This window comes from Lontra canadensis, unplaced genomic scaffold, assembly GCF_010015895.1.
Source record: "Lontra canadensis isolate GAN:19392208 unplaced genomic scaffold, GSC_riverotter_1.0 scaffold107, whole genome shotgun sequence".
NCBI classification, from domain to species: domain Eukaryota; kingdom Metazoa; phylum Chordata; class Mammalia; order Carnivora; family Mustelidae; genus Lontra; species Lontra canadensis.
The window spans coordinates 3,530,128-3,555,884 of record NW_022631101.1 but is presented as its reverse complement, the minus strand read 5'-3'; the positions used below and the strand labels follow the sequence as shown (position 1 = coordinate 3,555,884).

The 25,757-nt window shown below is 58.0% G+C and overlaps 3 protein-coding genes across 4 annotated transcripts in view; 1 reads left to right on the top strand and 2 right to left on the bottom strand.

The window, feature by feature from the left end:
• The window catches only part of GRIN2D (glutamate ionotropic receptor NMDA type subunit 2D), a 39,410-nt gene extending 33,799 nt beyond the window's left edge, over positions 1-5,611 (bottom strand). Inside the window, exons 1-3 of the mRNA XM_032839173.1 lie at positions 5,456-5,611; positions 4,335-4,619; positions 573-1,063 (exon numbers count right to left, since the gene is read on the bottom strand). Coding sequence (XP_032695064.1) covers positions 573-1,037 — 465 coding nt within the window. The 5' untranslated portion in view covers positions 1,038-1,063; positions 4,335-4,619; positions 5,456-5,611. The remainder of the gene's footprint in view (positions 1-572; positions 1,064-4,334; positions 4,620-5,455) is intronic.
• Positions 5,612-7,278: 1,667 nt separating this feature from the next.
• KDELR1 (KDEL endoplasmic reticulum protein retention receptor 1) lies at positions 7,279-15,153 on the top strand. Its single transcript, XM_032839018.1, has 5 exons — positions 7,279-7,540; positions 8,206-8,306; positions 8,626-8,784; positions 12,974-13,226; positions 14,369-15,153. The coding sequence occupies exons 1-5, from the start codon at positions 7,450-7,452 to the stop codon at positions 14,401-14,403; spliced, it is 639 nt and encodes a 212-aa protein (XP_032694909.1). The 5' UTR covers positions 7,279-7,449; the 3' UTR covers positions 14,404-15,153.
• A 2,599-nt stretch (positions 15,154-17,752) lies between these two features.
• SYNGR4 (synaptogyrin 4) lies at positions 17,753-25,702 on the bottom strand. 2 transcript variants are annotated; one of them, XM_032839016.1, is made up of 5 exons: positions 25,415-25,702; positions 24,557-24,756; positions 19,650-19,887; positions 18,357-18,496; positions 17,753-18,039 (listed from the first exon to the last, which is right to left on the bottom strand). In XM_032839016.1, exons 2-5 carry the CDS (start codon positions 24,647-24,649, stop codon positions 17,806-17,808), a joined length of 705 nt encoding a protein of 234 aa, XP_032694907.1. In that variant the 5' UTR covers positions 24,650-24,756; positions 25,415-25,702; the 3' UTR covers positions 17,753-17,805. The 2 variants fall into 2 exon arrangements, with proteins under 2 accessions (XP_032694907.1, XP_032694908.1); XM_032839017.1 differs by having other exon boundaries at positions 25,528-25,702.
• Between the last annotated feature and the right edge of the window lie 55 nt (positions 25,703-25,757).

The following is a 25,757-nucleotide window of genomic DNA, read 5'->3' as shown; positions in this document are numbered from 1 at the left end:
AGGACGGCTCTGTCCTCCCACCTAGACTTCGAGAGCCCTTGCTTTCTCAGCTGGCCAAATCAGTTGACCAAGTCCTTGAGTACCCTGACCTCTGCGTACCCTTTTCCTGGCCCTCTCCCTGCCTTCCTGGCTCCTGCCTCCTCACTAGACCCCACCCCTTCCTGAACCCCGTTCCTTTCCAACTGACCCCTTCCTTGCTGATCCCCAGATCCTACTCCTCCCTCAGGGCTGGCCCCCTCTGGCACACCCTTTTTGTTCCCAGTCCCCGCCCCTCGCTGCCCTAACCCCGCCTCTTCCCCAGATTCCATTCCCTCCCCTGACTCCGTCCTCCCGGAGACCCTCAGTGCTCCGTATACTCTGCCCAGGACAGGCCTGTCTGTCACCCTGCTCCTGGGTCAGTCCCCCTGCGGGCGCCACTCACCCTATAGGACACGCCCCCCAGTCAGCCCCGCCCCTCCCCTAGACCGGACTCTACCCTCGGACCCCACTCGGTCGCGATGCAGCCCCTCCGTCTCGGCCCCGCCTCCCCCACCCGCGGCTGGCCCTGCCCCCCCCCCGCAGGTCGCGCGCACCTTGGGCGTGAGCACGAGCGCGGCGCCGCCGTGCACGGCCACGATGGGCAGCGAGGTCTGCGCCGACAGGAAGTCGAGGATGGGCGCGACGGCGGGCGCGCGCGAGTCGTCCTCGAACACGACGCCGTGCACGCGCAGCCCCGACAGCAGGTCGCAGAGCTGCAGCACGAGGCTGCGCGGGTCCGAACCGTTGAGCACCAGCGCCACCGGTCGCACGTCCAGGCCAGGGCTGCGCACGGCCGCCGCCACTGCCGGGCCCAGGCGCGCCGCCTCGGTCGCGTACGCGGGCCCCGAGAACACGAGCGCCACGTTGAGCGGCCGCGCCCCGCCGGGGCCCCCGCCGGGCCCGCCGGCCCCGCCCGGTCCCGGCGCCTCCTCCGGGAACGGGCTGGCGCACGCCAGCGCCAGCAGCAGCAGCATCTTAGCGGGGCCCCGAGGGCCGCGGGGGCCACCGGCGCCGCGCATCGCCTGCGGGCCCCTCCGGGCGGCCTCTGACACGGGAGAGCGGGCGCGCCGAGCCGGGGAGACCCCGGGAGCGGAGAGGGACACAGATGAGAGGAAGACACAGAGAGGGGGAGACAGAGAGAGGAGACAAGACAGAGACACGGAGAAGAAGAGACAGAGAGGGAGAGACGCAGAGATAGGGAGGAGAGGGAAAGGTGGGGATAATAGACAGGGAGCGACAGAGAGAAACACACACACACACACACACAGGCAAAGGGAGAGCCAGAGATACGAGACAGGGAAAGTGGAGGTGGGTAATGGGGACAAAGAAGATACAGAGATAGGGAAAGGAGATAGACAAGGCAGGAATGGGGAGGATAATGAGACAGGACAGATGGGTAACAGACCCTCAGAGATGGGATCAGAATAGGAGCAGAGAGAGACCGAGGGAGATGCGAAGAGAGATGAACACAGCCAGAGAGAGATGGTCAGAGAGAGACATGGACAGGAATAAGGAGAGAGATGGAAGGAGAAACAGAGACCAGGAGAGAAAGGGCCAGAGTGACAGAGACAGGGAGAGCAAGGAGGCAGAGAGAGATAAGACAGAGTGACAGAAATAGGGAGGGAATGATAGGGAGGCAGGGAGAGATGCAGAGATAGGCAAGGAAGGTGGGAGAGATAAGAGAGGCGAGAAAGTTGGACAGAGACAGGAAGATGGAGAGAAGCCCAGAAAGACGGAGATGGACCCCACGGCCACCGAGAGACACGGACACACAAGAGATGGAGAAACAGAACAGATTGAGGGAGGAGGCAGGCAGAGCAGACAGAAAACATAGGAAGACAGAAATAGCGAACCAAGGCAAAGATCAAGACCCCCACCAGGGAGGTGCCCAGCACAGACATGAAAGGAAGGCCGGGAAGGCGGGTGGCAGGAGGGATCAAAAATAAAAGGAAGAAAAGTGAGGGGAAAAAATGAGAAAGGGAAAAGGGGTCAGGTGTGTGGGGGGAGAGAAAGAAGAGAGAAAAAGAAATGAGCGGGGCATCCCAAGGAGAGAAAACACCCCCAGGACCTTACCCCCCACCTCGACCACAACCCCCAACCTGTTTTTGTCCCCCTACACTGTCCCTATCCCCCCCGAGTCTCAATGAGAGCTAGAAAGAGAGTCACGGCCCAGACTGGGTTGCAGGTTTGGGGGGCACAGCTGTGGAGAGCTGGGGGGGGGGCAAGGGTCCCTGGCTCCCAGCCCAGAGCAATTTAGTAAATTAGAGGAAATACAGCATCTCTTCCTGTGTCCCCTGTTGAATACTAGCTTCCTGGGGTGGTCGGGCTGGGAGCCCAGACTCCTGGCTCCTGGGTCTGAAGGAGGAGGGCACTGGGGGCCTGGACTCCCGGTTCCCAGAGAGAGATTAGAGCCTGCACTAGGGGCTTCCTGAGGGGGTGAGTGTCCAGAGGGGGAAGAGTTCTCTCTTGGCTGTCAATCAGGCTCCTGTCCAGTTGCCATGGTAGCACAGGCCTCCTCTACCCCACAGATAGGGTGGGGGAAAGGCCCACACCCCTTCCCCTGCTTACAGGGCTCACTGCCCGCCCCCCCCCCCCCCCCCCCCTCCCCCGGCTCCCGCCCCCCCCCCCCCCCCACACCTGCCTTACTAGGGATCCTGGGCCACGGTCTCCCCAGGGATGGGGGTGGGGACTCCTAGTGTGCCCGTCCCTCCCAAATCCTGGCTCCCCTGGCCCCTCCTCTCCTCTGCCCTTCCCCAAGCAGCTGGCTCAATCAGTGCTCAGAATAGACCCCCCCACCCCAAAATAACCCACAGCTGTGGCCTGGCCCCCGCGGGGTTAACACTCATTCTCTCCTCCCTTCCCCGTGGCTTCTCATCCCTCAGACCCTCCTCTGCCTCTCTCAGACCCACCCCTGCTTGGCCTCTGTACTTGGGGACCCCAGGGTCCTGTTCCCCGCTGAGGCCCAGGAGGGCAACTCCGGCCCCACCCTTCTTAGGAAGCTGGGTGCCGAGTCTTATCGTGGCGAGGGCAGTCTCCCACCCCTCTAGGGTCTGAGTAGTGGCATCTCTAGCCACTGGGGGACTCTGGAGGCCCAGTTCCCAGAACCTATGCCCTCAGGGATCACATTGCCCAGGCCCTCAACCTCCACCTTGTTTCAGTCCCCAGGTCCATTCCCATGGGGCCCAAGAGCCGAACCCTCTCATCCCCTGCCTATCGGAGACTCAGGAGACTGGGCCCCCAGCCCCCTCTTCCCTCAGACACAGAAGCTCTCTCTTAACTTCTCCCATAAAGACTCAAGATGAGTCTCAGCACCCTTCTCCCCCAGGACCCGGGAGTCCGGGTGCTCAGTTCTGTCTTTTCCCAGGACCCAGAATTCTTGAACCCCCCAGCCCCTAAACTGGGTGCCCAGACTCCTCTATGCCCAGAAACCAGGAATTCAGGTCCATAGCCCTCTCCTCTCTTAAGAACCCCCTTTTTGCCTCAAACCCCGTCAGTCCCAACATCCTGGGAGGTCCCCCCCATTCCCCGCCAGCTCCAGCCTCCTGTCATCCCACTCAGGTCCTATACACAGCACAGGCTGTCCCCCAGCTAAGAAGGAGGAGGGTGCCAGAGATTCCTGGGGTGTCCCTGTCTCCATCACTCCCCCCTCAATCCATCACAGAAGAGGCAAGAGGCCACTTTGATCAACAGCCCGCCCCCCCCCTCGAAGCGTGCTGCAGACGGCATTCCGGTCCCCCCCCCGCCCCCGCGTTCAACACCGTTCTCTCCCCACCCTAATCCTGGTGCTCAGAACAGGCTGGAAGGGTATTCCAGAACCTTGAGGAAGGGGTGGTAGCTTGGGGTGAGGGGTGCTCAGGGCCTGGATGCCCTCAAGGTCCTTGGCGGGGGTATTAATAGCAGACTCATAGCTCTGAGAAGGGAGGGGAGAGCGAGAGGAGAGAGGGAGAGGGCTCGACAGCGAGGGGGGAGACCGATGCGGGCAGGGGGATGCAGAGGGAAGAGATGATGGGATGGAGAGGTAGGGGACAGAGACAGATATGGGGTGTCAGGTATGCAGTGCTAGGGAGAGGGTGCAAAGTGTCCGAGAAATGGGGGGTTAGGAGGTCTGAGGAGTAGAGACCCAGGAAAAAGGGGCTCAGAGAGGGAGAAAGAGAGGGGGCGGAGGAGAGCCTCCAGGAGACAAGGGAGCTGGGGAGGGCCAGAGACCCCTGCTCCATGCCACCCCCCCTCCCTGAGGCCCCTGGCCAACTTTCCCTGTCCTAGATCTGGGGGTCCACATTCCCATCCCACCCCTGCATCCCCTACCCGGGCCTTACCTTTTCATGACCCTGTTCTGTGGGGGGTATTGCGGGGGGGCAGGACCGGAACCCAGAGTCCAGCGACCCAAAGATTCGGCGGAGGGCTCAGGGAACCGCTGGGGGGCCAGGCCCCGGGGCGGCGGCGGCAGCGGTGGCGGCAGCAGCAGCAGCGGCGGTGGGGACCTCCTGCCTGTCCCCGGCTCCTCTGGCTCTCCCTCCTGGTCTTCGGTCCCGTCCTGCCCTGTCTGTCCCCCAAGGTTGCAGCCACCCCAACTAGGCGAGGACGCGGCTACACATGTTGCGCTGGAAGTTGGGCCCCGGACATTGCGGAGGCTGTCGGGGTGTCCTCTCACCGCCCCGACCCCGTGGGGATCCCCCCTCCGCCCACCTGGGGTGCCCCCCTCTGCCGCTTCAGCCCCGGCTCCTCCCCCCTGTCCATGTGTCCGGTCCCGCCTCTCCCTGGCTCATTCGCACCCCCACCCTTTGTGCCCTCAGCGCCCCCCCCTTTCCAGCGTCTGTGTCTGTCTGTCTGTCTGGGTCACCTCTGAAGCCCGCGGCTGGTGTGTGTGCGTTTGTGTGAGCGGCGGGAGGGTGCCTGTCTGGGGACCCGCTTGTCCCTTCCTCGCTTGGCCACCTCCAGACCCCCCTCAACACCCCCACACTCAAACCCAGGCAGAAACACACACATACACACACGCATACACGCACGGCCTCACTTCCCTGGGATTCCCCCTTAACACCCCCGGAGCTTGAGGAGGGAGACATACACACACACACACACACACACACACACACACACACAGGGGGTCCAATGGGGGCCGGGCTGCCACTGCCGTCCAGGGCTGTTCGGACAGACAGGAGGACACAGGCAGCTGGGGACGCCAGACGCCCGGCCGGACGCAGGCAGGAGGCACAGAGTCCAGGTACACACCATCCATTAGGGTTTGGGGGGCTGGGGGGAGGAAACTGGGGGCCCCACGACACCTAGGCAGGAGGCTCAGAGTCGGTACAGACAGACAGACCCCTCCCTCCCTCCCTCCCTCTCTCCCTCCCTCCCTCCCTCAGCAGCCGCAGCCCTTACAGACACACCCCCCCCTTCACCAGCCCAGCCCCAGACACCCTGACACACAGATCCTCACCAGGCAGATGGCAGACGCACGAGAGACCCCTGGGGGCCAGGCGGACCCACCCAGGTCGACACCCCCAGCTGGGCACTGGTGGCCGAGGGCGGCTGCGGGCGGAGGGTGGCGGCAGCAGCGCTGCTCGGAGGAGCTGGAGCGGGAGGGACTCGCACACTCGCTCTGTTCTCGCACACACACACTCACTCGGGATGCGATTAACATTCAGTCCCCGTCCGCCCCTGCCGGGAGACCCACAGCCCCCCTCTTGGCCTCCCTGGGGACCCCTCCTCCTGCCGGGGCTGGGGGTGGGGGCTGCCCCAACCCCAACTCCCAGCCTCCGCCTTCCTCCTGGGACAAGAGAATGAGGGGTCACAAATAAAAAGGGAGGAAGTGTGTGTTGAGTGGGGCGGGGGGGGGGGGGGGGGGAGGGGAGGGAGGCAGGGACTCAGAAACCAGCATTGACACAGTGGCTTTGGTCCTGGACTCCAGGGCCTAGGGGCTACTGCCTTCTGCCCCCTCCCCAGTTTGAGGCTTGAGAAGCAGGAGGCCATTCCCAGACTTCCGTCTCCGCTGTGCTAGGACCCATCTTTTGGCTTCTATTGCCCCAGAAGCCAGGCTTGCAAACTAGGTCTCCATTATGAAGCCAGGAGTCTGGGCTCCCAGCCTCCTCCTCTCTCAGATTTGGCTATTCAAGTCCCCAGCCCCCTCCTCCCTCCAACCCTAAAGTCCCCCAGTGCCTTCTCCCTCAGATCCCTTCCTCCAGGCCCGGTCCCCATGGGGCACTCAGACAACCCGACCCCCCAGCACAAGCCGACTTCAGGGGCCCACAAGTCCGAGACTGATGGATGTCACCCTCAGGCAGCCCATCCATCCAGGCCTCTGAGGAAACCAATGCCACTTCTGCTACTGAGGTACCCTGGCCTCCGTCACCCATGGGTACTCAAACATCCAAGAGGAAAGCAGTGACTGCTTCCTCCTAGACACAGCCTGGATCCCAGAGCGGCCCTTGGGCCAGCTGTCCAGCTCGTGCCCCTCATGCTAGAGAGGCTGGGCCCACCGTTCTCTAAAGTGCTGGGGTGGGGTGGAGTGCAGGGCCCCTGGGCCCCTGAGGGCAGAGCCCAGGACAGTGCGTGTGCACGCCTGTGAGGGGACAGAGCTGTGGGGGGCTGACTCCAGGGTCTGGGAGAGCAGGGGTGACAAAGAAGAGACTGGGGACCTGAATCTGTGGGTCCCATGGGGAGGGAGGGATTGTGCATCTAGGTTCCTGCGCCAGGATGCTGGAGACACAAGTTGGTTGAGGTGGGACCCTAAGTCTCAGGGAACTGGGCCGGCGGGGGTGGGGGTGTGCACACTCTTGGGTCTGAGGGAAGAAAGGGGTTGAGGTTCCAGACTCTTGGGTCCTAGGGGATGAAGGCGCTGAGGATCCAGACTCCTGGGTCTGAGGGAGGGGCTAGGGCCTGCTTTCTGGTTTTTTGGGTGGATTGGACCTGGAGGCCCCTGAAAGGCCAGTGTCTGGGGCCCTGTCCAGGATTTTTAAAGCTCACAGACCAGCCTCCCGAATCCTTGACTACGGCAGAGGCTGGGAGGCTGAGCTGCCGCCCTTGCAGAGGCACAGATCGCCCGGAGGAGCAGGCGCCGGATTTGGGAGTTTCAGATCCCATCGACCCCACAAATTCCTACCAGGCAGCCTTGGGGGTGCCTTTAGCGCCGATTCTGCAAGCTGGGAGATGAGGGATAGGGGGCGCTGGAGAGCCGGAACTCCGCCCTCGGGGGCGGAGTCTCCCGCCGGACTCCTCCCCCTCCCGCCCTCCTCCCTCTTCCCAGCTCCGGCTCCGCCACCAGCTCCGGCCTCGGCTCCCCCTCCCAGAACCCCCTCCCCGGAGCGGAGCCCACCCGAGGGCCCCTCTCCCGCCCCCCCAAGCCCAGCCACCCGGCCAGAACATCAGCCCCGGGGGGCAGACCCCCTCCAGCCTGCCTCCCACCAGCCCAGCCCTGCCAGACGCCCCCAAAGCATGAATCTCTTCCGATTCCTGGGAGACCTCTCCCACCTCTTAGCCATCATCTTGCTACTGCTCAAAATCTGGAAGTCCCGCTCTTGTGCCGGTGAGATGCCCACCGGGGCGGGAGAAGGGGGGAGAGTGCGGGGGACATCCCAGGACTCGGGGAAGGGTTTGGAGGCACTAAGGGGACGTGTCTCCCCACCCATTCCCCCGCCCCCCACTGCTTGCTGGGGATCCCCCTTCCAGGTCCGGGGTCACTGGAGGGTCAGTTCCCTTCCCCAGAATAGGGGTGCATACACTTGGGTGGGGGTGGCTCCGGGGACCCAATTCAGGTCCCGCGGGCCCTTCTCTGTTGGCCCCAGGATTTCGGGGCTGGGAACCGGGAGCCGTGGCGGGCAGGGAGGTGGCTGGGAGTTGGTGACGTGGACCGTGGCGGCCAGGAAGGGAGCGGGAGAGCGGCGACCGGTTCCAGGGGGCTGAGGTCCAATGGGGTCCTAACGAGGCCCCACCTTGTGTCCGGACTGTGGGAGGACCCCGAGGGGGCCGGGAGTGGCGGTGAGGCCTAGCCTGGGACAGAGCCTCGGGCTGGAGTAGCTTCGGGGCCGGGCTGCCCCCTGGCTGTGGCCGTGGGAAAGGGCCCTGCTCCAGCGGGGAGGGCTGGGGAGGCCTCCAGGGACAGCTGCACTCTGGAGCCGGCTCTGGGATGGTCCCAGGCTCTGGGCCTCGCCGGTGCAGCCCGCGCCCAGCCTACCCCCCACTCTCTCACAGGGATTTCAGGGAAGAGCCAGGTCCTGTTTGCTGTGGTGTTCACTGCCCGATACCTGGACCTCTTCACCAACTACATCTCACTGTACAACACGTGCATGAAGGTAAAGGCTCTGCCCTTCCTGTGGGCCTCTCCTGCTGAGGGGGGAGCCAAGCAAGGGTCCTAGGGAGGAGGGAGTATGGATCCCAGACTTCCTAGGTCCAAGGGGGGAAGGGGCTGCGGTTCCAAAGTCCTGGGTCTGAGGGAGAAGGGGGCTGGAGGTGAGGATTACTGAGTCTGAGGGAGGAGGGGCTGGGGGGTGAGGACTCCTGGGTCTGAGGGAGGAGGGGGACTGGAGTTCCAGACTCCTAGGTTCAAATCGCTTGGAGCCTCAGGCCCTGTGCTTTGTGCTGAAGCGCGCTTCTTGTCATCCCCCTTGGCAGGTGGTCTACATTGCCTGTTCCTTCACCACAGTCTGGATGATTTACAGCAAGTTCAAAGCCACTTATGATGGGAATCACGACACATTCCGGGTGGAGTTCCTTGTTGTTCCCACGGCCATCCTGGCGTTCCTGGTCAACCATGACTTCACCCCTCTAGAGGTAGGCTACCTGGCAGGGGCCCTGTAGTGGCGGGCGGTAGAACGGCTGTCAACAGTGGACCTTCTCGAAGGCTTCCTTGTGCAGGGTTTGCTCAGACTTCCTTATTTATTTTATTTTTTAAAAGATTTTATTTACTTATTTGAATGAGGGAGAGGGAGCACAAGCAGGGGGAGGGCCAGAGGGAGAAGCAGGCTCCCTACTGAGCAGAGAGCCTGATGCGGGACTCCATCACAGGACCCTGGGATCATGACCTGAGCCAAAGGGGGACGCTTAACTGACTGAACCCCCCAGGTGCCCCGAGACTTCCTTATTTTAGGACATGCAAGTTTAGCACACAGGTTCGGGAGTCCGGTGGTATTAATGCAGTAACAGCAGCGCTCACGGCGTTCTAGGTGCTGCTCTAAGCATTTCTTTGTACAGCAGCCCCATTTTACAGAGGAGGCAACTGAGGCTTAGGGAGTGTAAATGACATGTCCAAGATCATTGGCTTAGTGAATAGCTCCGGAATTGGGAACGGGGTTTCTGGAGCCAGGCTACTTGGATTTGAATCCCACATCTGCAACTTTCTATCACTGTGACCTTGGGCATGTGACTTTACTTCTCCGTGTCTTGGTTTCCCTATCTGTAAAGTTCCGATTGGGTCATTGTGAGGATTTACTGATCATGTAGCATGGTCCCATGGTTAAACACCTAGACTGTGGAAGCAGAGAGCAGGGGTGATTCAAAACCAGCTTCTGCTACTCAGCAGCTGCGGGACTCTGGGACTTTGGGCAAGTCTGTCATTTTTGCTGGGCCTCAGTCTCCTTGTCTGTATTAAAATGGGGATAATCAAATCCTACTTCATAGGGTTCTTTTTTTTTTTTTTTAAGATTTTATTTATTTATTTGACAGAGAGAGAGCACAAGCAGGGGGAGAGGCAGGTAGAGGGAGAGGGAGAAGCAGGCTCCCTGTGGAGCAAGGAGCCCAGTGCAGGATTCGATCCCATGACCCTGGGATCATGACCTGAGCTGAAGGCAGACGCTTAACTGACTGAGCCACTCAGGTGTCCATTCATATGTTTCTAATGAGAGGTTTGTATTGGTAAAACACAGTGTCTGGTCCTGGGTTGTGAGTACTGTGTCAATGTTAGTTTAATGACTGAAGTTTAATACCCTGTTGATACTTTTCCTAAAAGTCATAGTTTTCATCCCATAGCATTTGGTTTGCACCTGTACAAATTCCTGGGAACAATTTTAGGAGGGCCTGTGCTAAGTCTGTGAGCTCACACTTCTTGAGGCCCAGCGGGAATCAGAAAATAGAGCAGCCCTCCTTCCCCTAGACCCTTTCTGGCCTTGCAGGAAGCTGGCCCTGGGTGGCCAGATGTGCTGATGTTTTCCACATAGATCTCAATTCGGGAGTTTTCCTAAAAGATTGAGCTTTACAAATTTGTCCACATATTCGAATTATATTTCTTTTTTTATTTTTAAGTTGTTTTTTTTTTTTAATAATCTCTACACCCAACATGAGGCTCGATCTCATGACCCTGAGATCAAGAGTACTATGCTCTTCAGACTGAGCCAGCGAGGCGCGCCTCAACATTTTTTTTTTTTGTTAAAGATTGTATTTATTTATTTGTCACAGAGAGATATCACAAGTAGGCAGAGAGGCAGGCAGAGAGAGAGGGGGAAGCAGGCTCCCTGCTGAGCAGGGAGCCCAATGTGGGGCTCAATCCCAGGACCCTGAGATTATGACCCAAGACGAAGGCAGAGGCTTAACCCACTGAGCCACCCAGGCACCTCAAAATATATTTTCAAAAGCACTGTGAAGGCCAGACAAATTTGACCAAGGGAAGCATTGGCTCACAGGTCCCAGGAATGTCAGAGGGAGGCTGCACCGTGCTGTGGCGGGAACCCTGGGCTTGGCTATAAGCCCTGGTCTTTGCAAGCATACCATCCTCCCCACTTTTCTGGACCACTTACCCATTCTGCAGATGAGGAAATAGAGGCTGGGGGAAAGAACTGGGGCTTGCTCTAGATGGAGGTGGTCAGACTAGAACTCAGGACACTTGACTCCAGCTTTTGCAATTCCCTCACTCAGAGGGGGGAGGTCACTCATGCAAAGTATTGGCACCCACTGTGTGTCCTACTCTGCACTGGCTGTTCTAGATACCTCATCCTCTGACCCCTTGGCCACCCAGGACGCAGACATCCTCATCCCCGTTTCTTAGAGCACTAAGGTGAGGCTTAGAGGGGAGAGCTCACAGGATTTGAACCCCGGTCCACCACCCATGCTGTTACCTGGTGCATGCTAAAAAAAAAAAAGATTTTTAAATCATGGAAGAAAATTATTCTTTAAGAATTGAGACATCACGGGGCATCTGGGTGGCTTAAGCATCTGTCTTCGGCTCAGGTCATGATCCCAGGGTCCTGGGATTGAGGCTCATGTCGGGCCTGCTTCTCCCTCTCCCACTCCCCCTACTTGCGTTCCCTCTCTCGCTGTCCCTCTCTCTGTCAAATAAGTAAATAAAATTTTAGGGAAAAAATAAAAAGAATTCAGACATCAGGAATAGAGAAATTAACACGATGAAAATAATGATCTTCCCTCTGCCCTTCAGTCATAATTCTCTTCCCCAAGGGTGGTCCCAGGGGTAACAGTTCGGCGTGCATCAATTTAATGGGTACGTTTTTTGGAGAGCCTCAATATGCTCGACTTGCTGAGAGCTGTGCTGGAGGATTCTGAGTGAACAAAACAACAAAACAACAAAACAACAGGGGAGGAGCCCCACCCGCCACCTGGCCTTGTGCTCTGAGGGGAAGTTTCGGTGGGTGGCAGACCAAAAGTCACCCAGGTGGGACTTTCAGGTGGCTGAGGACTGAGAAGGAGCTGACAGATGTCTGTAGTCTCCCTTCCCTCTCCTACAATGCCCTGTCCGGCTCACAAGTGATGATTGTCACTGTTTTCTAAATGGTGGCCGGTGACAGGCACATGGGGAGCTGGCTCCCGTTCACTCACACATTCATTCAGGCATCGAATAGGTGCCTGGCTCTGTGGCCATGGGGTGAACAAGATGTGGGATCCTGGGCCTCATGGAACTCGCTCTTGTTCTGGTGAGAGCTAAGAAGGAGGACAGAAGGGGGTGATGTGACAGTCCTGGAGGTAGGACTGGTCAGGGGAGGTCTCTCTCAGAGGCAATAGATCAGTGAGGCTATAAGGAGGTGGAAGAGGCCAAATATGACAGTCTGTGGGGAGAGCTGAGGGAACAGCAAGTGCAAAGGCCCTGGGGCAGGAAGGAGTGTGGCATGTTGGAGGACCAGCTAGGAGGCTGCCTCTTGGAGAGCAAGGGAGGGAGTAAGGTCTGAGGCTGGAATGGGCCTTAAAGGCCACCGTTAGGAATTTGGAATTTATTCTGGTTGTGATAAGCAGCAGTGACTGGACTTTAAGCCAGGGAGTGAGAGAACCTGATTTATCTCTCTAAAGATTTTGCACTGAATGTCATCCCAGCAAGGGTGGGAAAATCAGCCCCATTTTAGAAATAAGGAAGCGGAGGCTCAGAGAATCTGGGTCTCTTGTCCAAGGTCTCATAGAAGGGAAATCTCAGAGCCAAGATTCCAACCCGGGGCGCCTGGGTGGCTCAGTGGGTTAAGCCTCTGCCTTAAGTTCATGTCATGATCTCAGGGTCCTGGGATGGAGCCCCGCATCCAGTTTTTGCTCAGCGGAGAGCCTGCTTCCCCATCTCTCTCTGCCTGCCTCTCTGCGTACTTGTGATTTCTCTCTCTCTCTGTCAAATAAATAAAATCTTAAAAAAAAAAAAAAAAAAGATTCCAGCCCAGTCTGCCTCTCAGAGGGGCATGACTGCAAAGTACTCAGGAGCATTGCCTCCAAACCCCCGCTTCTCATCCCAGTTGTGTTGCTTCCTAGTCACGTGCTCCTGGGCCGATCTCTGGGCCTCAGTTTCTTCATCCATAGAATGGGGATGCCAGTGACAGGACCTCCCTGCTGGGGTGGTGGTGAGGATTAAATTGGGGGGGAACAGATGACACGGGCAGAATGGTGTCTGGCACACGGCGAGTGCCCGGTCAGCACTGCTGTTCCTGTTCTCTTTCCACCGTCCCTGCGCCGGTGACTGCGAGGCCGTCCACCGCCAGCTCCCCCACCCTGTCCCCCACCGCCTCACCCCACTGTCCACCCCTGCTTCTTGGGCTCCGCACAGATCCTCTGGACCTTCTCCATCTACCTGGAGTCGGTAGCCATCCTGCCCCAGCTGTTCATGGTGAGCAAGACGGGGGAGGCCGAGACCATCACCAGCCACTACTTGTTCGCGCTGGGCGTCTACCGCACGCTCTATCTCTTCAACTGGATCTGGCGTTACCACTTCGAGGGCTTCTTCGACCTCATCGCCATTGTGGCGGGCCTAGTCCAGACTGTCCTCTACTGCGATTTCTTCTACCTCTACATCACCAAAGGTAGCCTGCGTGGAGCGCCGGCCGCAAGGCATCCTGTCCCGTCCCCAGCTCCCGCCCTGCGTGGGGCCCAGGCTCTGTCTCCCTAGCCCTGTAGCCCTCAAGGGAGGGCAGCCTTCCTCTCCTGGCTTCTGGGGCCCCAGGCTCACTGCCCTCCTAGGAGTTTGGACCTCCAGCTCCCGCCCACCGAAGCACCAAAGCATCATTCTCCTAGTTCTCCTAGCCCCTGTGTCCCTGCGGAAGGAACAGCAAGGCATCCGGGGCCCAGGGTCCTGCTGTCTACTGCAGACCAGCAGCCTCCCGTGACCCCACAGTGAGCGGGCATCCCTCTCCCCAGCCCCTGGGCCTTTGGAGGATGAGGAGGCAGGACAAAAAGAGGGCAGGAGAGGCCTCTGACGTTTCTGCTCTCAGAATCCATCCTAGGCCCTCCTCTCGGCCTCAGGTCCCAGGTCCCATCAGAAAAAAATCAGAATTCTATCTCCCCAACCCCAGCAGCGCTCAGAGAAGGAAGAGCCTCCTCTCTGTTGCTTGGTCTCTGTCCTCACCCTCTGGGACTCAGGCCCCCCAAAGTTCATACACTCATTCCTTCAGCCATCCAGCAAATGTACTGAGCACTTTGCTGTGTCCCCGGCCAGGGCTAGGCTCTGGGGGAGCAGTGGAAGGCAAAAAGGCAGCCCTCCCCTCCCCTGTGGTCTAGGCGGGGCTGGGGGAGATGGTGTAGGAACAAGGAGAGAGAGCTGGTTACAGACAGCAAGAGAGAAGGAAACCAGGGATGGGTCGGGGAACAACCAGGGAGGGCGAGGGGAGTGGTCTGAGCGGGGGACAATGGAAGTAGGGAACCGAGACACGAGGAGAGAGGGGACAGTGAGGGCAGAGCGTGGAGACAGCCTGCGGGCTTTCTGGATTGAGGCTGGGCAGGTGGGGGTGGGTGATGGCACCTGGTCAGCCCTCCTGGGCCTTGGACCTGTCCTTTTGAGACCCTTAGGTGCCTCTTGCCTGCACTGCTCAGCCCAGCCCTGGGCAGTTAAGGCCTGTCCTCCCCAGCTTGTGATGCGGGGTCCCACGGCTTACCCTCCAGCCCATGTTAGAGGCTGTCCCCTCCGCAGGGTCCCTTGCTAATACCTGCCCCCTCTGTCTCCTTGCAGTCCTGAAGGGGAAGAAGCTGAGTTTGCCGGCATAGCCCTGAGCCCGGCCATCCCTCTCCTCGGCGGCCCCGCGAGAGGCAGAGGAAGGCGGCGAGAAAGACAAAGAGCCTTCCCGTCCAGGGTTGACTTTTTAAAGAACCAACCTCTCCACACTCCCCAGCCCCCCTCCTGCCGGGTTTCAGGGGGGCGGTGGAGGACCCAAGTCTTGGGGAGCTCAGGACCTGGGGTGTTTGTAGTTTTTTGCCTTTTAGAGAAGAAGAAAAAAAAAATCTTTCCACTACTTAGTTTTTGATTCTGATGACTCCCTTCTCTTCTACTCTCTGGCCCCCGATTTTTATAAACTGTTTTTGAGTGTCCTGGGGGGCGGGGCAGGGTTGGAGATCTTTTCCCTCCCGCAAGCCCCTCGGCTTCCTTCCAGATCCTACCCCCAGCCCGCCAGTTGCCAAACACTAACCTTGCACACACCCACCTGTCTGACCTCCCACCATGGCCAAGAACACAGCCTCCCCGCCAACCCCCACAAAGTTCAGGACTGGGGAGAGGGAGGAGGGGAGGAACAGGCTCCCTGATTTTTCAAGATAATTTTTTTCCAGAGTTTGGGTTTTTTGGTCTTGCCCTCATTTTTTGACAGTTTGGGGGAGGTGGGGGTGAGGGGGCCGGACGTGGCAAAGGGGGTTGGCCTGAGGGTCACTGTGGCTCATCAGCCACATTTTTGTACAGAATTGATGGTTGATTCTTTGTTCTCTTGAAATAAACTGAGGAAAATGATGCCTCTTTCGCTACTCCTTGCCCTCTCTCTGGTGTTTGTGGGGTCCCTCCCGCTCCCCCCGCCCCCATCTGCTGCTCCTTCATCCCGTCAACAGCCTGCAGGTGACCGAGGCCTGGGGAGCAGGCAGGTGAGAAACTGGGCTCCCCAAGACTCTGAGTTGCACCCTCACTCCTCATGGCTATGATGGGGAAGAGGTTTCGGGGGGCGGGGGAAAGAAAATCTTGAAGATTCTCTTTATCCTGGCATAGAACTTCCCTGGCGGTTCTCCTGAATCCCAGGACTGCTGAGAACCTTCCAAAACACGTGATTTAGAGGTCACCAATGGGCAACCCCTGTCCTACCCTCATCTGCCATTTTGTTGAGCCACTCTGTTTTCTTTAGAATGAATGAATGAATGAATGGAATCTGTTACCAGCCTTTAGAAATCAGATTTTTCACATTGAAACCCAGATTTCTGGCTTCTCTTGGAAAAGACTCCGTCACTCTGACAAGGCCGGGTCCTCGCTTCCAGGCGGCAGCAGATGGCTGGAGCTGAGCTGATGGGACCAGAGCCTTCCATCTCAAATGCCAGGACTTGGCTAAGGGGTTGCTCCCATTTATTATTGGGCCGACACTGGCGTTTTTTGTTTTTGTGTGGTGGACTTAGAAGAAAAGCCAAATATTTTCCACGTCTCCCTCCAGATCGGCTTCACATCTGACCTCTTACTTCCTTCACTTGCGTTACCTGCCTGGACCTTGTCAAGCTCTTGGAGTTTTGCCCCCTGGTTTGGGCAGACTCCCTAGATGTCTGCCAAGAACTTCCCGAACCATGCTCGGTTCTGTTGGATGGTTCTGGACGCTTCAGCAGGTCGGAAGCTGGCGTTTCCTGACCCTAAGTGCCAGGCAGGGTGCGTTGCATGGATGAGGCCGCCGGACCCCCAGAAGCGCCCCTAAAGGGGAGTACTTTGTGGAGGAGGAAATCAAGGCGTAGGGACAAGTGGCAGAAGTGGCGTTTGTCCCTGAGCTTCCTGATGCCGCAGCCCATGCATTTCACCACCTCTGTGGTTTTTCAACTGTTTTTGTTTCTCTCTTGTAAGCCAAGGCACCCTCTGTTGACAGGAATTTTACCCAGAAGGCTGAGAGGAAAAAAACGCAGGAGGATGACTGCTTGGGCCATGATTTGGGATGGGGAGGTGGCCCTTTTCTCTGTGCCATCTCAGCACCATCAATCGGAAATGTGGTCGAGTCTTTAGTTTTCCAGCCAAGCCAGCTTAGCCAGGAGAGATGCAGGGCCATATCCCAGCTGATCCCGCTAGCAACAGAGCGAGGACTAGTGCTCAGAGACCTCCGGTTTTGAACCTTGGAACACAGCCCGCTCCGCTGCACGGCTGCCGTTTTCCCAAGATGCCCACAGGGACCACGTCCTACTTGTTTTTCTACCTTCAGGAGTGAGCACGAAGTAAAATAAAAGGGACCATAGAACCCGCATGGGACACCCCCCCCTCACGGCTCGTATCCCTTTGTCCAGTTGGTAAATGAACGCTCTGTGGGCCACAGTGGCCCTCATGTGGGTGTTTTGTTTGGCCTGTGTAACATTAATAGTTTTTCTTGCTATTCATTGCCTGCGAACTCCACATAAAAAGAAATGGATTTCTGATTGTTCGAGGAAGACCAGAAGGTTCTAGAGCTTTGCTGTGTGATACAGTAGCCTTTGGCCCCGTGCAACCATTAGCGCCTGAAATGCGGCGGGTCTAGATGAATGGGCTGTCTGTGGATTCCAGAAATTTTGTAGGAAAGAATGTAGGAGACCTCGATTTTTCTACTGATGACATGTTGAAAATAATAATAAAATTTTGGATATATTGGGTTAAATAAAATCTACAAAAGTTAATTTCACTTGTTTCATCCTACTTTTCCTAATGTGGCTACTTGACCATTTAATATTCTGTCCCTGCCCCAGGCCCCTTGGCTTGATTATATTCTAATTGGACAGTGCCGTGCTAGAAACCCCAGGCCCGTGCAGCTGAATGGTGGGTGCTGAGTGAAGGCTTCCTCTCCAAAACATGGCCCCTGTCCCTACTACTCCCTTAATGAGTGCTTCACTCACTGGGGTCCCCTGCTCGGCTTGTGCCTGAGTCCCCAGTTAGCTTCTGGGTTCTAGAATAAAATCCCTTCCTCTTCCCCAAGACAGTCTCGCAAATGTTTACAGACAAGGACCTCCCCTGATCTCATTCACGCACTCATGGCCCCCTGTTCCTTGGTTTTGAGTTGGGTTCCTTGTCACTGGGGTGAGTAGAAGGGCTGCTCCCAGTGTTGGCCCTGGTTCCCCCTAGTGCTCTCTCCACGGGCAGAAGCCTTCTCTCTCTGCATGTGAGCTTGCCCGACCACGTATCGGACCGCCTTGCACCTCCTTCCTCTGGTCAGAGTGAGGATTGAAGGGACCAAAAGGGATGTCCCCTTCCTGTCACCGGGGTGTGCCGCCATCCCAGGTGTACCAAGATGGAGAGTCTGGGATGCAGTATGGGAAATGTGGCCCCCTGCAGAGACCCTGGAAATGGCCTCATAGGATTTCTCCCCACACCGGCCACTCAAAAGATCAGAGAGGAACAGACACAAAAAGGACCGAGGGCTGTTTTCAGAAACCCTTCTGGAGGGAGGAGTATCTCTTTACTGATGTGGAGGAGGATGTTCAGTTGTCGGGCATCATAGCGAGGCGGGGGGCCTTCGGGGTGGTTAGATAAGGGGACAGGGCAGAACTGGCATAACTCAGGTTGTTGGGGCCAGTGGTGGGCGTGTTAACAGGGCTGGCAGCCGAGGGTGGGGAGAGGGTGGTCAGCACCACACCACCCTCATCCAGGGAGCGCTTGTAAGGGACTGGAGTATCATTCCGGAGGTCCTGGAGGGCCAGGTAGGCCTGGAATATCTGTGGGCAGGAAAGGGCATGCCGGAGGCTGGCTTGGGTTAGCCAGGGGAGGAGGAGGGACCGGGGTTGGGGACCGGCCTAGGAGGGAGACCAAAGTTTGGTTGTGCACACTGCTCACTGCACAAGGGCACCAGCATGATGCCCAATGCTGAGCTGCATCTGCATGGGGTAAGGGAAGCCTTCTTTCCAAGTTGCCCAGTCACAGGAAAGACTAGCAGAGACCCCGGAAGGAGCCCTCCCCCACCCTCAGGGGAGCTGAGTGAGGCGAGAAGGTTCTAGCCCCCCAGCCCTGCCCTCCAGAGGGGGTGCATCCTCACCCAGGTGAGGATGGAGAAGAAAGAGAAGGTGATGGCGGCCTTGGCGCTGCTTCTTCCCAGGAGGAACCCTTTGGGTGACGAATGCTGCCACTGGTTAGCCAGGAAGCAGAAACCCACGAACCAGATGCCTGTCCACAGGACTGGGGGGTCGCAGGAGAGAAGAGGGGCAGGGGGAACCTGGTTCAGGAAGGGTGGGGCTGGGGTCTGGCTGGGTGGCCTCTCCCTCCCAGCCTTCCAGAAAGCACCCCACTGGAGAAGCTGGGCTGTCCCCTCCGGGAGCCCAGAGCCACTGGCCACGTGTGGCAGGCTGTGTTTCGATCAATTAAAATCGGATTTAAAAATGCAGTTCCTCTGTTGCACTGGCCACACCTGAGGTGCTCAGTGGCCCCATGTGGCCAGTGGCTCCCCTACTGGGGAATGCACATATGGGACATTACCATCTTCACAGAAATTTCTGGATTCATTTACCTTTGAGAGCCTTCCCAGCCTGAGATGCTGGGATCCTGCAGATGGGGAAGAGGAGGTGGGGCAGTTGAGATCAGACCAAGAAGAGGGAGCCCCAGGGCCTGAGGAAAAGGAACTCATATATTTGGCCCTTCCTGGGTGCCAGTCAATCTAGAGTACTCGGTAGGGCTCAGGAGGGGAGACCTTGCTTTGCAGGCCAGAACTGCCACTCAGCAGTCCTGTGCCCAATTACGTAATCTCTTCCAGCCTCAGTTTCCCCCTCTGCAACATGGGGGTAGGAGCGGGACTTTCCTGCTCAGGTGGGTCTGCGTTGTGCATGGGACGGGCACATGGAGCCTCTGGCTCTTTGCCTGACATGTGGGAAGTGCCCAGAAAAGGGCAACGTTACTCCAGGCCTCCTCTCTCTTATTTCATGCTCAGAAAAAGCCCTGCGTCGTGGGGGTTTTCATCCCAGCTTCTACTGAAGCTCAGAGCCGCTCGAGCCACAGGAGCGGAGATTTCAAACTCAGGTCTGCCTGGCTCCGTGCTGGAGCCCCACCTCCGGCCCCCGGGGGGCTTTTCAAGGAATGTTCTGTGAAGAAGGGAGGTGAATGCGAGGCAAAAGCAGGGCAGGAGGGAGGCTTCTAGAATTAGCCTGGGGGTCAGAAGAGGTGACCCTCACACTGAGTCGAAAGGATGAGTAATAATTCCCTGGGGGGAAACAGCAGGTGCACAAGAGCTTCCAGAAAGGGAGGAGGGAGGCCTCAGGTCACGTGTGGAGGACGGTGGGCAGGCAGGGTGGAGAAGGGAGGGGTCCCCAGGGCCCCAGGGTGGAGGGGGGGCGCTCACCAGCCAGGATGAAGTCCAGCAGCTGGAAGGCCGTCTTGAAGCGGGCGCTGCCGCCGCGGCTCTCGTGGGCGTCCAGGGCGAGGAAGGTCAGGCTGCTGAGGAAGGCCAGGAGGCCGGCTCCCACGGCGAAGCTGCAGGCCACATTGTTGCTGTTCAGGACGCAGTGGAGCGTGGAAGACTCGGTCCTGTTCTGGTAGCCGTCGGTCAGCAGGGAGGAGAAGACGATGAGGGAGAGGACCTGTGGGCGCAGGAGGCGGTTCCCAGCCGGCCCACGTGGAGCTCAGCGCCCACCGAAACTGCACGTTCTCCTGGGTCCCCGTCGAGGAGTGGTGGGCCTCGCTCCCCTCCTTGTCACGAACTCGGGGCCTCCAAGCCTGTCCCTATTGCTCCTCACCCCTCTTCCCTCCATCCTAGGTCAGGTCTAGCCCTCCCCGCCGAACCTCACCCCTGCCTCCTCCCTGGCCTCCCTCCCGGCCTCCAATCTTGGCCCACAGGCTCCCTCCGAGGTCCTGCCACACCCTTCCCTCCTCCGAGGTCTGTACTGGTCTCGCTCCTCCAACTCCATCTTTCTCTCCCCACTCCTTCCCCCCTCTCCCACCTCCCCCATGCTTCCCTTCTGCCACCCCAACCCCGGGGGCCTTAGCGCAGAGCCTGGGACACATGAGAAGCTCCAGAAGCATTTGCTACCCATGAGTATCCTCTGCCTGCCCGCCCTTCCCTCCGCCTGCGACTTCTTCCTCCTTTCTCCCTGCTCACCTGGTTCCTCTTAATTTGTTCAAATAAATTTGTGAAGTATCCCAAACACACACACGGAAGTACAGGGAGAGGGGTGTCGGGTGCTCAGTTGTTAAGCGTCTGCCTTGGGCTCGGTCAAGACCCCAGCCACCCGAGGATGTGGGTGGTACTGCCAGCCCCATTTCCTTAGAGAATGGAACCAAGGCGCAGAGAGGCCAAGGAGTTGCCCCAAGCCAATCAGCTGGCAGGTGCCGGAGGCTGGGTTTGGATGGAAGCTGCCCAGCCCCAGAGCCAGCTCGAAGGCCTGAAGCTGAAATCAGCTGTCTGGAGGGCAGGGGTTCCCAGCAGTGCCACTCAGGGAAAGGTTTAAGCTCCAGCCCTGTGCCGTGGGGCAAGGTCCACACCAGCTATGGAAGGAACTGGTTGGGTGGTGAGTAGTTGGTTGATGGGAGTTGCTCCAGGGAGGCTTTCTGGAGTGACACAGGGTGAGAAAGGTTGTCTGGAGGGCAATAGGGAGCCATAGCAGAGTGGTGGTCAGGGGAGGGCAGGGGCAGATCTGAGCCAAGACAGACTGGACGGAGTGAGACTGGAGGTTTGGGAGGCCAGGGAGGAGGCTGCGGACCTGGGGTCTGGGAGAAAATCAAGGTTTGAGCCAGAATGGAAGTTGTAGGGGTTCAATTTTAGAGGTAATAAGGTGAGGTCTGATTTGCACATTAAAGAATGAGGAGATTTTTTCGGGCATGCCGGGAGGAAGGGCATGGGAGGGCGGGTGTAAACTGTGTGTGCAAAACCAGATACTGCCAATGGGGCTCCTTCAGGGACTGGAGAGAAACCCACTGCAGGGGTTGAGGGAGAGATGAGGCTGAAGATGGGGCGGGAGCCACAGCCTCAGAGGCCTTGAAGACCGGATGGAGGGGCGTAGACTTGGGAGGCATGGAAAGTGAAATTTCTTACTTGGATTTAACTTCAGGCATGGAAGTGTTCTGAGCAGAGGGTGGCCAGGATCAGACTTAGCCCTGGAGTCAGAGAAAGATCTCCAGGGTGGTGATGGATTGTGTGTGGGGGGGCGGGGGGCGGGGTGGTGGTGGTGGCAAGACGAGAAAGAAAGAGAGAAAGAGAAGCCAAGACCAAAGAGGAGATTGGAGGGAAGGCCCCGGTAGAAATGTGGAGGCCCGAGCTGAGGTCAGAGCTCTGGGGAGGCCAGTGATATTTAGGACGTAAAATTGGACTCGGAGATTGATTGCATGTGGCGGTGCTGGGGATGGGAGCGGGGGAGTAGGTGAGGGGAAGGAATTCACCAGAATTGGAACTCCTCCTGGATAGGGGACCCATCTCTCTATCCCCACCACCAGCTTGGACCTCAGCCAATGTGTGTTGGAGTCTCTTGGGACCTTTCTCTGCTCCCACCCTGTATAGATAGATAGATAGATATAGATATATACATATCTGTATCTATCTATCTATATATATGAGGGTGGAGGAGGCAAAGGTTCAGCCCTTTAACTCCTCAGCTTGTGTCCATCCTCCTCTATCCTTTCCCTTAATTGCCCTCTCTGAATGAAAACCGTAACAGAACAATGACAACCAGTCCCTCTTTCGTCTGGCCCTTTTGCACGATCCAAGGCTGTTCACATCCATTCCCGGTTTCGGAGCGAGGAGTCCACAGAAGGGGAGCATCTCGGTCAGCTGCTTGGGGACGGAGCCAGGTCGAGGACTGGAAGGCCCATCGATCACTGGAGCCAGTCTCCATGTTACCTGCACTACCTCCCTCGCACCAGCCCCACGTGGTCGATTTCTGTTTCACAGGTGATGAATGGAAGCCATTAAGGTGGAGTGGAAAGAGCCAGGCGAGTCCAGCTCTGCCAGCTGTGTGGCCTTAGGCAAATCATTCACCTCTTACAGCCTCAGTTTCCCAGGCTGTCTTGGGGCTGTGCAGAGGGGGAGGGGGCCTCGGCCTGATGATGGGTCTCATGATTGGCCCAGAGAGGGGACGTGTCCTCTCAAGGTCAGTCAGCGAAGGAGGGGCTGGGACTGGGCTCTGGCCCTCCTGACTTCCCAGCCTGGGGGCTGTTCATCCGATGACCCTGGAGACCTTGGGCTGCGGTGTGAGCCTCGGGCCGTGGAGACTCAGGGAGGGGGCTCAGCTGGGCCAGAGGGACCTGAGCCCTCTGATGCCAGAGTCCAACTTCCTTCCACGCCCTCCTTGGCCCGTCCCCAGGGAAGGAGCAAAGATTCATCAGTTAAGACACCAGCTGGCAGGCGGCAGTGAGAAGGACAAGAGGACCAGCTGCCCAGAGACTCCCTACTGAGGAGCCAGGCCAGGGGGGAAGGAGGAGAGGGCGGGAGGGAGGGAGGATGGAGGCGGCGGGCAAAGTCCGTGACCAAAACGTCTGGCACGGCCCGTGGCCCTTCCCTCCCCCTTCCCCACGCCCGTTCACACCAGCTGGGCCTCCTCCCTTGCCACCCGCTTTTCCTTCCAAAGCTTGGGAGGTGCGAGAATCCTTTGACTAGCTCGCCAGTTGGGTGATGACCTTGGGCAAGTCACTCCACCTCCATGAGCCTCAGTTTCCCCTTGGGTCGAACGGGGTAGCTGACGGCCATGCCATTGGGTTACGGTGAGGAGCAGAAGTTAACGCCCACGACGGACTCGGATCGTGGAATTCCTAATTCCCCTCGTCCCCTGGGGAGGAACGGCAATGTACGCGACTCCCCGTCACCCTCAGCCCCCCAGACCCATCCCTCGAGTTGCTCACAGAAATGACTTGTCCTAATAATAATCTCTATTTAAAGTGTGATTCAGACTTTCCAGGCCCATGCTTATCCATTTAGGGACAGAAACTGCTTTCACTTGCAGAACAGTCTTTCCTACCAGCAGGCCATGGGGAGCCTTTTCTCAGAGAAATCAAGTCACTTTCTCAAGGTCACACAGATATAGAGCGACTGGGTACATTATCCACCAAAAACGGGGCACTTTTGGGGATCAAGGGGGGCACTCAAGCTGGTTCAACCAGGTGCGGCCCTGGCAAAGCAAGGAGTGTGCCACCCCACGTGGGCAGTGCGTGGCTGAGCCAGGATTCTAAGGATTCTAAGCCAGGCCCTTTGGATCCTTCTCCATCCCGAGGTTCCAGAAGGGGTAGGAAGGAGAAGCTCCAGGTGAGGACCCTGGATTTGATCCATCTGTTCCCAGGACCCCAGTGAAGTCTCATCAGCTCCCTGGGCCTCAGTTTCCAGCTCTGTCAAAGGAGAGCAGGGGAGCTGGCCGAGCGTAAAGCCCTGAGTCACAGCACTAACCCCTTTAGGAACTGAGGTCCAGAGAGGCGCAGTGATTGGCTCCAGGTCACACAGCCAAGTCTGTGCTGAATGAAGATTTGAGCCCGGGGGCCTTGAGTCTGGGAACGTGGTAATGATCCAACAAACATCTATAAAGCCCTGGCTTGGCACACAGTGCCTGGCCCACAGCGGCTATCCCATGCCTGGTATCTTAGTCCTAAGTGATACGCTGTTGTCTCCCCTCTGCGCACCTCATCCTTCCCAGAGGAACTTGCCCCTGCTCCTGTCCTATCCCCTTGTCTGAGGGGCGCCAAATTGAAAGGACTCTGGCATTTCACAGACCCCAGTTTGCATCTGAATCCCAGCCCTGCCTCTTACTGTGGGCCCTTAGCCAATACTGTCCAATGGAACTTTCCACCATGGCGGAAATGCTCTAGATCTGCACCGTCCATGTGTGGCTGGTGGGCATCTGAAAGGTGGCCACTGAGACCACCTTTCAAAACGAACTCTTTTATTTTAATTAGTTTACATTGCAATAGCCACACGTGGCTTGTGGAGACCCCATCAGAGAGGGCAGCCTTTAAACAATGATGTCCTTAAATATAAACACTGATTTAATTTTCTCCGATGCTCAGTTTTCTCATCGCAAAAATGGGGCTCATAGCATGTACTTGGGAATGCTGTGTCTTCCTCGGAGAGTTAATAAGCGCTCAGGGTAGTGCAGGGCCTAGAGTGAGATGCTCAGTAAGAGGGGACTTCTGTTATGAGCTCCCTCTTATTTTGTTCTCCCAATCTGGCCACTTCCTTCTCCACCCCCCCAACTCCCTCCACACTGTGTCTGAGGGGTGAAAACTCCTGTTTCCTGTCACCCATGGGGCAGTCAGGCCCCAAGAGGGTCTCACCCCTGCAATGATCCGGGTGATCGTCTTGGGCCTCTTTAGAAACTGCACGGCTTGACTGTCAGCCAGGTCCTGGAGGCTTTCAGGGATGTGCATGGTGGCTGCTCTGCTTCTGGGGTCCTGGGGGGCGTGAGCAGGGATGCCGGGTGCTGCCTGCTGGGTGCTGCCGTCCAGGGGCTCCAGGCCCACCCTGGGCTTGGCTGCTGCAAGACAAGATGGATGGTGGAGGTCAGAGTCAGAGGTGTGAGCTGAAGGAGCTGCCAGGGGTCCCAGGAATGGGGGCATGGGGTAGAGGGTTCGGGGGGTCCCCAAGAATGGGGTTGTGTCGGGTGACGGGTCTACCAGGGTTGAAGGGGTTGGGGCTTGGGGGTGAAGGGGCCACCGGAGGTCCAAGAGGTGGGAGTGCAGGGCGAGAGGGTGGCTGAGGGTCCCACAAATGGGGTAAAGGGTAAGAGAGCTCCTGAGACTGGGGTCACATCTCTGACCCAGGAGCCAGGGAGCTCATTCTAAGGACTGTACCCTCTGGGTGAGAAGCCACGGGTAGGATTTTCCAGGGATTAGGGGGTGCCAGAATGTAGATCAGAACCCTTGGGAGGTCTGAGCCAGAGGAATCCCTTTCAAGGTTTGGGGTGACAGCCCCCATAGTGGAGAATCAAGGCATCTCAGGGTGTATTTTAGGCCGGCCTCGTGACTTGGGGTTTTCTCAGGATAAGGGCCTCCCCTTAGAATCGAAGTCCATCTTCCTAAGAGTGCATTTCCTCCAGTTGGGGGGAGTCTAGACCTTAGATGTGTGGGGAACATGGGCTCAGAACGGAGCTCTCCCCTCAGAATTAGGAGGTCACGCCCCAGACACCAGGCTACCTTCTTAGAATCGGAGTCTTCCCTTTAAGGACCTGGAATGGGGGTGCTGGGGCTTGGGAGTGATGCTGCCTGACAAAGGGCCACCCCTACTCTGGAGGCCCGGTCTTCGTCACCTGGAGGCCGGCTCTTCCTTCCGCCCACCCTCCCCTCCCGGTCTCTGGCGCCGCCTCAGCCTTTTGGTTCCGCTTTTTCCCGCCTTTTCGCTCCTCCACAGCTGATTGGCTGCGTCCAAGTCCCGCCCCCGCCCTTTTCCCGCCTACTCAGGAGCTGACACGAGTCGGGGCGTGGCCTGGGCGGACGTTGGGCCGCCCGCCGTTGGCTGGCCCCGCGCGGGAGTCCAGCC

Coding starts and splice junctions, on each gene's coding strand:
- KDELR1 (XM_032839018.1), top strand. CDS start 7,450: ATGAATCTCTTCCGATTCCTGGGAGACCTCTCCCACCTCTTAGCCATC. Junction 7,541..8,205: donor GAAGTCCCGCTCTTGTGCCG/GTGAGATGCCCA, acceptor ACTCTCTCACAG/GGATTTCAGGGAAGAGCCAG. Junction 13,227..14,368: donor CTACCTCTACATCACCAAAG/GTAGCCTGCGTG, acceptor GTCTCCTTGCAG/TCCTGAAGGGGAAGAAGCTG.
- SYNGR4 (XM_032839016.1), bottom strand. CDS start 24,649: ATGCACATCCCTGAAAGCCTCCAGGACCTGGCTGACAGTCAAGCCGTG. Junction 19,888..24,556: donor TCACCCGGATCATTGCAGGG/GTGAGACCCTCT, acceptor CTGCGCCCACAG/GTCCTCTCCCTCATCGTCTT. Junction 18,497..19,649: donor GCTGGACTTCATCCTGGCTG/GTGAGCGCCCCC, acceptor GCGACCCCCCAG/TCCTGTGGACAGGCATCTGG.